At 47.6% G+C, this 9,650-nt stretch overlaps 2 protein-coding genes across 2 annotated transcripts; both read right to left on the minus strand.

The window, feature by feature from the left end:
• Positions 1-715: 715 nt before the first annotated feature.
• On the minus strand, positions 716-1,945 carry HTD2 (hydroxyacyl-thioester dehydratase type 2). The gene has a single exon (XM_083156270.1). It carries the CDS (start codon positions 1,943-1,945, stop codon positions 1,457-1,459), a length of 489 nt encoding a protein of 162 aa, XP_083012396.1. The 3' UTR covers positions 716-1,456.
• RPP14 (ribonuclease P/MRP subunit p14) lies at positions 1,878-9,396 on the minus strand. The gene is made up of 5 exons (XM_083156271.1): positions 9,283-9,396; positions 9,123-9,207; positions 5,968-6,044; positions 3,860-3,938; positions 1,878-2,014 (listed from the first exon to the last, which is right to left on the minus strand). The coding sequence occupies exons 1-5, from the start codon at positions 9,372-9,374 to the stop codon at positions 1,958-1,960; spliced, it is 390 nt and encodes a 129-aa protein (XP_083012397.1). The 5' UTR covers positions 9,375-9,396; the 3' UTR covers positions 1,878-1,957.
• Positions 9,397-9,650: the final 254 nt, after the last annotated feature.

Genomic DNA, 9,650 nt, shown 5'->3' on the forward strand with positions numbered 1-9,650 from the left:
CCATTCATTGTATGTCTCTAAGCCTGATCCTTCTTCACTGTATGACCCCCATTCACTATGTACCCCACTCTGCCCCCATTCACTGTATGTCCCCCAGTCTGCCCCTTCTCCCCCTTCTCTGAATGGCCATCACTGCCTCCATTCACTGTATGTCCCCCCAGCCTGACCCTCCTTCACTGTATGTCCCCCACTCTGCCCAATCCCTTCTCTGTATGTTTCCCAGCCCCTTGTGTGAGCCAGAGGAAGAAAAGGCAAAGCAGGCACTGCAAGGACAGGAGATGCTTGGGCTCCCCCTGCTGCCCTCCTCCGCTCTGCATGTTACAGGAGCAAGCTTTCCCCTTGCTGCCCCCCTCCCCAAACACTGCTGTCACTGTGATTGTGGAGTAGGGTGATATACGATTGCAGCAGCAGGGGTAGGACCCCAAATGCATCTGACTGTGGCAACTGGCACCTCCTCACTGCAGCAGACAGCAAGGTAAAGACACGCTAGCCGGGGCCCCACCTTTAGTGTCCTGTGCTGTGCTTCCCACATCTGATGCTCTGCCTGCTTCCAGCTGGAGGCTGTGGGCCGATTGAAATGACAGGACGGGCCGCAATTGGCCCCCGGGCCTGACTTTGGGCATGCCTGATTTACACCCTCGCTCGCCCAGGTTTTCTTGCTGGTGACAGCTAAGTTGTGTGAAATTCTGTGACAAAAGAAACTGACAAGAAATACTTTCTGTTGCACGCATATCATTTATTTATTATTATTATTATTATTGGAAAAGAACAAGGTATTGATATCAAGAAAAATGGCAATAGTTTTACCACAGATTGCAATCCCCTATGGCCCTTATTCTGGTTCACTTGCAAAGGCAAATTCCTTCTCAAATGGACAAAACTATGTGCACTGCAGGTGGGGCAGATGTAACATGTGCAGCGAGAATTAGATTTGGGTGGGGTTTTACTTCAAAGTGAGATCTATATTGCAATGTAAGAATAAAGCAGTCAGTATTTTCCCTGCACAGAAACAAAATAACTCTAATTCTCTCTGCACAAGTTACATCTGCCCCACCTGCAGTGCACATGGTTTTGTCCATTTGAGAAGGAATTTGCCTTTGCGAGTGAACCAGAATAAGGGCCAATAAGTATATGTATGAGATACCCTCCTGAAATCATAATGAAAAGAATTGGTATACTTAGGGGTCGATCCTATTAGCCACTGATTTTTCGCGAGTGTGAATCATCACGGCACCGGATGCACTTTACGGCGGACGAAATTCGCCAAAATCGTTCACTGCTCCATAGGGTTGCCAGCAATTTTTAGCACATTCGGGCCTGTGAGGGGTGTGAGGTCAGGTTAAATCGGGTGCTGTTGGAATGTAACTAGAACGGCACCTCGCACCCTTGGCAAAAAAATAGGATCGACCCCCTTGGTTGGACTCGGAACGCATGTCAGTGTTTTACAGCGACACAATTACTTCTCAGGAATTAACACTTTCACTGTCCCTTCCATAAGAGTCCGGCCACTTTCCGTTGCAGTACATGACACATGAATAAATGCCACAGATCTCTTTAATGTCTTCACTTCGGCCCTTGCGACCACCTCCTGCCCAGCATGGAGAGGTGCGGTGAAGCTAATCTCCTGGGAAATGAGCACACAGCCCTCCCCCGGAAGTTTAGTGCCTAGGACGGCGGATACCAAGCCATTAAGGAGTATGCCATGGACAACGGTCTTCCCAAATCTTGTGTTCTTGGCAAAGGTCTCATCCAGATGGAGAGGATTTGTATCACCGGTCAGTTCAGAGAACAGTTTGACGTCATTCTGAGTGAAGGTCTTGGTGATCTCGGCACTATCTCCAGCCTGTAGGTGTACCAGCCGGCACAATGTTAGTTTACTGAACCAACTAGACAAGGAAAGATTAGTACCAAGAGCTGTCCTGCGGGTGACCAACTGCCGGAACATCCTTACAAATCGCTAGTCCAATACCAGTTCTCTGCTGTTACCAGCTAGCGCCAGCAAGAAAGGGGATGCCTTAATAATGGGAAAACAAAACAATATGTTAGTCTACTGTGTAGAACAGGGTTTCCCTAACAGTCCGGGGTGTAAGGATACACAGTAAGGAAGTTGTGCATACCTCTATTTAAACACATAGAAGTACATGTTATACGGGCTGATGCAGTGTGAAAAGAATATATCATTTTCTATTCCCCAAAGCCAGGGGTGGGCAAACTACGACCCGCGGATGTGGCCCGCGACCTGATCTTGACAGGCCCGCGGTGCCGCTGAGGACATGTTTTGCACTCCACACGGGGGCAGCCAGCCGGGATTTCCTCAGAGGCGCTGCATAACCCAGCTCCCCTCTGCCCTGACTCAATTGAGTGACAGCTGAGCCGTGCAGGGCAGCCGAGCAATGGCTCAGGTGTCCTGTAGTGTGCTAGGTAGATACCGAGGGCTCAGTGAATGGCTGAGCCACAGGCTGTGCAGGGCTGCAGAAGGCGGGATCCCGGGCAGCGTGTGCATTGTGAATGGAGGCTGCTTGGAGAAGAGACAGAGAGAGTCTCTGCTCTCCTATTGTCTCTGTGCTATGGGCTGGCTGCTCCCTACAAAACAAGTCAATACAGCCTGTTTTTCTATATATAGAAATTGAGCTCATACCGTGTGGCGTAATATGAATTTTGTGTGCGGCCCGCGAATATTTACGGGAATTGTTAAGTGGACCCCCGGCCAAAATAATTGCCCACCCCTGCCCAAAGCAGACAGTGAACTGCAAACACTAGCCGTTGTGACAGTATGTGAAGTATGGCAATGGGCAGTGTACAACAGCTGTGTGTGTGTGTGCAACTTACTGCTTGTATTTTACTAACTAATGATCTACAAGACTCCCCCTAAGACATGTGTGAAGTTTTCAAGATAACCAGTAACTATAAATTTGTATTTCCTTTTTCTGTAAGTATGGGAGTTACAGTTAGGCACTAGGAGGAGGGTAAGGTGTCTGGGGGGGGTAGGCTCCAGGACAGAATAGTTAGGATTACGCGCAACACACAGCGATGCTGGATATTGATCGCCGGGCGATAGCTACGTGCAGGACCACGCGAGTTCGCTTAGAAAATGCACTGAAAACACCCCGTGTGTAGGCCCCATAAGCTGTGGGAGGTTGTGGGTTACAGTTAGGATAAGGGTTAAATACTTACTAGAATTCAATGACATTCTGACCATCGGAGTAGCAGCAGGCAGGATATCAGCACCCTTCCCTTTGTATCACTTTCCCAATGACAATGGCAGCTTATGAGAGTGAGGGAACATATTCTTTCAACACTACTGGCCGAAGTTCAGGGATCTCAGGTATTCATAGTTCAGTGAAGGGGGAGGGGAGGAGGGGTGTAATTCAGCTAAAGAAACCTAGAAATACTTCCTTTTAACCCTTTGCGTGCCAACATCTCATTCAAATAAAAAAGGATGCGTTAAAAAGATTAAATTTCCTATATAAGGTAAACATTACAGGTCATTGTGATGAATAAAATGTTTGCTTGCCAATTTGCATATCGATTTTGACAAATTCACTTGGCACTCAAAGGGTTAAGCAAGGGAGAAATCACATCTGTCCTGTTTTCAGCTTTTCCTGGTTGTGTCCATTACTAAGGATGAGAGAAAGGGCCAGATGTACTAAACTTGAAAAGTGATAAAATGGAGAGTGATAAACCACCAACCAATCAGCTCCTACCTGCAATTTTTCAAACACAGCCTGTAACATGACAGGCAGCAGCTGATTGGCTGGTGGTTTATCACTCTCCATTTCATCACTTTCCAAGCTTAGTGCATCTGGCCCAGAATCTCTGATAGGGTAAAGCCAGCATGGTGGTCCATTCTGTGACTTACCTGTATCACACGAATACTGCACTCGTGGTTCTGGTAGTGTCCCAGCAGGGTCAGAGAGGTCCACAATTTCACAAGACCACTGCAGGGGGAGATTTAGAGCTTCAGTGGAATTACATAGTTCCCAGGTACTGACCAGTAACTAATACAGCACAGTACTAATCCTCACTAAACAATACCAGCATCCCCAATGATTCCATTTCAGTAGTTACTTCCTGCCCTGCTCAGGGTTTTTCCCGGATCTAAATTCCAAAAATCCGGGTCGCCGACAGTCTGAAAGGGTGCGACCCGGGTTTTGGGGATTAATACACAGTAAGGACTGTGTAGATGCAGCCGAGAGCAGGAGACGCTGAGCGGCGGCCATGAGCAGGTGATGGGGGAGCTGCAGCAGCGGCCAGGCAGGTGACGGGGGCAGTGGCAGCAGTGGCTGGGCAGGTGACTGGGGAGCGGCAGCAGTGGCCGGGCAGGTGATGGGGGGGAGCGGCCGCAGCGGCCAGGCAGGTGATGGGGGGAGCGGCAGCAGTGGCCGAGCAGGTGAAGAGGGTAGCGGAAGCAGCGGCCGGGCAGGTGATGGTGGGAGCGGCAGAAGCGGCCGGGCAGGTGACTGGGGAGCGGCAGCAGTGGCCGGGCAGGTGATGGGGGGAGCGGCAGCAGTGGCCAGGCAGGTAATGGGGGGAGCGGCAGCAGTGGCCGGGCAGGTGAAGAGGGTAGCGGAAGCAGCGGCCGGGCAGGTGATGGTGGGAGCGGCAGTAGCGGCCGGGCAGGTGATGGGGAGTGGCAGCAGCTGGAGATGGACAGCACGGATGCAGGGCAGAAAAGTAGCCTGGCGCCAGTGAACAGGAGGCTGGACGAAGCTAGTTAAGAATCTCTTCTGTGTAAAAGGGGTCAACACGGGAAATACCCGGGTTTTTGGTGCTGTGTGGAAGGGGGTCAGAGCTTTTAGCTGAGTCTTACCCGGGTTTTTGTATCCGGGGTAATACCCAAGTTTTGGGGGGTTTTCTGTGTGAAAGTGGTATAAGATGGGAGTTCTATTGAAGATAGGATGTTGCTATGGGAAACCAATCAGAATCTATTTCTTATTTATTTAGCACCTTCTAGAAGATAATAGATAGAAATTGATTGGTTGCCGATAGCAGCATCCCATCTTTAATAGAAGTAGTAAATGAACAGCAGAGTCTCTGATGAGGCAACTCACAGCCCTCCTGCTCTGTAAGGGAACATAGCTGGAAACCTTCTTATGGTATATAAAACTACCAGTACTGTAGATGGGAACCGAGAACCTCTCCTCCGAATACATAAAAATACTAATGTTATAGATGGCTGCAGTTTCCAATCTGCACAACAACATTAGTTTGCATATGGGGTTAACGATTTCAACTCTGCTATTTATCACCGGAAAACCAAAACTGAAATATTATTTCATCTAGAATCTAGAACAGGGATGGGGAACCTTCGGCCCTCCAGCTGTTGTTGAACTACAAATCCCAGCATGCCTTGCTACAGTTTTGCTATTTGGCCATACTAAAACTGTTGCAGGGCATGCTGGGATACATAGTTCAACAACATCTGGAGGGCCGAAGGTTCCGCATCTCTGATCTAGAACAATGATACATTTTGATTAATAGAACTCATTAATGATGGCGTTTTGTGTGATTTAATTATTTTGCCACCTAACACCAATCAAAACAGTGATGGCTATGGTCAGTAAGAATGTAGTTGTTGGAGACTTTATCTACGATGTTCCCAAGGCAGCCGAGAGGAATGGTGGGCCCCGGTAAAATTTTGGGGGCGTGATCTAAGTGTGGGAGGTGTGGCCACCTCCTGTGCTTAGGCCACGCCCCCCAAATGTTTAAAGGGGGTGAAAGAAAACTCTAAACTCAGCAGCAGCAGCAGCACACACCTACAACATGTGCTGTGCTGACAGCAAGTTCAGAATGAGTTCTCATGCTGTCAGTGAGACATACTGTATGTGTGCTGCAGCTGATGCCGGGAGGGAAGGGGTTGGACCAGAGCCCCTTCCGGGCCCGTCCAGCAAGCCCGGGTAATTAGCACCTGCTCCCCCCTCTCGGCTGCCCTGTATGTTCCTTTTGTACTGAAACATAGCTGCGTACCTGCTACAGATTCTCACTATGGCACACAAGGTCTTCTCATCAAATTTCAGCAGGTCCAATGGGAAAGACGCGCCCACCTTTATATTCATATGGAGAAAGTCAGTTTCATACAATGATCTATGGGATCAACATTCACAACTTTCTATCCAAAAATGTCCTTTATGTCCAAAGGGTGAAAGCCGCACAGGGGACAGTGTACTGGTTATAAAGAGGTGTCACTCTCTACAGCTGCCACCTATAATGTTATAGAATGCGCCTGATAAAGGTGACTGCAAAGCTGATCGGTTGCCATGAGCAACTACACCACTGACACATTCCTACATGCATCTCCGCCTCAGAGTCACATAGATAGACATTCTTCTTGACCACTGTGTTCCAAACAATTCTTCTCAGTTCAAAGGGTTACTTCTAACGCAAGGCTACTTCTAATTGGACGATATTTTGTTGCCAATCTAACTACACCCAATCAGAGTCTGAATATAATTAGTTCTGTTTGTGCCTGGACTCGCTGCTATTTATACCCTTACAACATGCAGCACACACAGTACCGTTACACATACACACTTTTGAATAGCACAAAGTTGCCATTCCGAAAATGCTAATTACAGTTTAGTGGTCATTTAAATGGTGCCAGCCCACTTTCTGTACCACCCTTCATCTATTTCTAGGTGGGTGCACCCAGGCCGGTACTAGCACAAATAGTATAATGGCAGATAAGGAAATTTAACCCATTGAATGCCAATGTTGCTGTGAGAGATCCTCAAAATATCCAATGTTGCTGTGAGAGATCCTCAAAAAATGCCAGTGCCGCTCACAGCAACTGGTCTTTTAATATAAATAAATACAAATATAACTGAATCAATGAATTGAGTTCTAGTTAAATATTGCATCCAAAAAAAGAACAGTCGCTGTGGGCAGCGCTGGCTTTATTAGCGGATATTTTGAGGATCTCACAGCAGAGTTGGCACTCAAAGGGTTACTAATATCAAGGGGAAAATGTGGCGCTTAACTTTGGGCTCTCAAGAATAATCAACTGCTGGCGAGTAAAAGGGAGGGGAACATTTTTTACCAAGACTTGCCTTAAATGCAGGTGAAATAGGTCGACAGGGTCAGATTGTTGACATAAGCATTGGCTCGACAGTAGGAAGGTCGACAGTAGAAAGGTCGATATGAGTTTTTCACATTTTTTTCAAAAACAGGCGGTTTCATACCCTACCATCCACTAGGGCATGGAGGGAGGAATCGTGGTTGAAGCATGGCAAGCAGCCATGCGAGAGGACGCGGTACACGGATACAGTGTCCGTGTCGACTTACGGAGACATAAAAAAAAAAAACAGGGAAAAAAAACATGCCAACCTTCTGACTGTCGACCTAATGCTTGTGTCAGCCTTCCGACCCTGTTGACCTAATTGACCTTTCTGTGGGTTATTTTTGTGATGGAAAAAAAATATTTTTTTTTTCTCTAAAAGTTGCAATTGGGATGTCGTGTTTTTTCCTATGTACGCTTCTTGTTTGCCCTCCCACTTAGTCTCTTTAGAACCCTTATTCATACAATGGTTCATTGGACTGCAGAGAAATGTTCCATAAAATGTAAAATATCTTACATTCTGTAACACTATAGGAAGATTTATAGGAGTTTGTATGTTCTCTCTGAGTTTATATGGGTTTTGTATTACAGTTAATCAAAACATACAGGTAACTGACTTTGTGCGTATATAGGTAGGGCATACTGTATGTGTACGATGTTGTGATGAGTGATGAAGTGGTGAGATATAAACTACCAACCAATACCCTCTTGTAAATTTTGAATGCCTCTGGCGATGTGGCAGTTAGTAGCTATTGGACGGTACTATATTACTCTTCAAGGCTTACGGTGCGTATCGAGTGGACTATATAGAGATGGAACATTGGCCAGTGTGTACAGATAAGTCTGTGAATGGTGTAGTTCACAGACTATTGCGCCGGCTGTGCAACATCGTGCTGTGTGTACAGGTGATCCGACGACTGTACACCCCTACAGTAGATGGAGGTGACCAGACCTCCCAACATGACCCGCTCCATGAGGGACACAATACTCTTAATTTATGATTGTCATCACCTGTGGTGAAACACCTTTCTTATTATTTCTCAAAAACTGGTGATGGCAATCATACAGTAAAGGCCCCCATACATTAGGCCGACTTGTCCTTAGGACAAGTCGGACCCAATTCTCCTGTGAGCCGCCCGGGAGGCTCACATACAATTTGGCACTTGATGAGCCAATTCACATGTGATAAATCGCTTGCGAGTTGACACATGTAACGGCTCAGCGGGCGGTGAGGAGCAAGGGGCGGGCGGTGATACTCATCAGGGGGACGCCAGAGCGGGTCCTGACGCTTTAACTAGCTGGTGGCGCCGGCGAGTTCTGACCTGGCCGGGCTGTGTGATCACAGATATCAGCAGCGGTGACGGGCAGTGCAGTGCGGGTTTTAGATTTTTAAAATACCTGTCAAATGACTCGCCGTTCTCTGATTGGCTGAGAGCTCTCAGCCTATCAGAGAACGGCCAGTCATTTGACAGGTATTTTAAAAATCTAATACCCGCTAGGCCGCCACTGCACTGCCCGTCAGCTGCTGATCACACCGCCCGGCCAGGTCAGCACTCGCCGGCGCCGCCAGCTATTTAAAGCGCCAGGACCCGCTGCCCACTCCGGCGTCCCCCTGATGAGCGCTGCTGATCCCACTGCTCCCCCGGTCAGTCTGAAAGCATATGCCTATCAGACGGGCAGGCATATGCATACAGGGAGGTCGGATGTGATCTTATGTGCTGACCGTCCGACCTCCCTGAACCGATCCGATGCGCATGGGACCGCGCATCGGATCGGATCAGATGTCACACACCTGCGATTTTGGGCCAATTTTACCCGGTTATCGGCAAAATCGGATGAAACCGTCCCAAAATCGCATAGTGTATGGGGGCCTTAAGAGGAAAGTCCAGGAGCAGAGCCTTGTGTCCCTCCTGACATGGGTCATGTTTGCAGGTATGGCGGTGACTGACAGCTCAACTGCGCAGGCGCATGTAAGTACACCCACCCAGTTGTGACAGGAGGAATGTGGCAAGTTGAATAAACTGAAAATAATAACCTGACGTTATATATATATATATCTGCAAATTACCTCTCCATGCAATTCCTTTAAAGCTGAAATGACCAATGACTTGAACTGAGCCACAGACAACTTGACGCCCTGCTCCTGAAATACTCTGCAGACCAAACACAATTACATCAGCAACTATTCAGCACTATTATAATCACTGTAACTAAGCTCTGCAACTTACAGCTGAACCTTCAGGTAATGATACTCAGAGGTGTTCTTCAGTACAATCCTCTCATAGGAGCTGGGTTCTGGTACCTTGGATGGCTCTTTCATGTTCACACGATAATCTCACTGCTGGGAACAGACAGACAATGCGTCATGAACAAAAGAAGTTTCTAAACTGTGGAGAGGAGTCAGGTGGATGTTAACCCTTTGAGTGCCAACATCTCTGAGAGACATGTTTAAAATATCTGCTAAAAATGCCAGCGTCCCTCACATTTGATATATAAATTCAAATAAAAAATGTTGTGTAATAAAAGATTCTAGTTCCTATATAACAGGGCTTGACAAATCCCGGGCACCAAGTCGCCACGGTGACCAGATTCTGCA

Source organism: Crinia signifera, chromosome 8, assembly GCF_055691185.1.
Source record: "Crinia signifera chromosome 8, ASM5569118v1, whole genome shotgun sequence".
Taxonomy (NCBI): domain Eukaryota; kingdom Metazoa; phylum Chordata; class Amphibia; order Anura; family Myobatrachidae; genus Crinia; species Crinia signifera.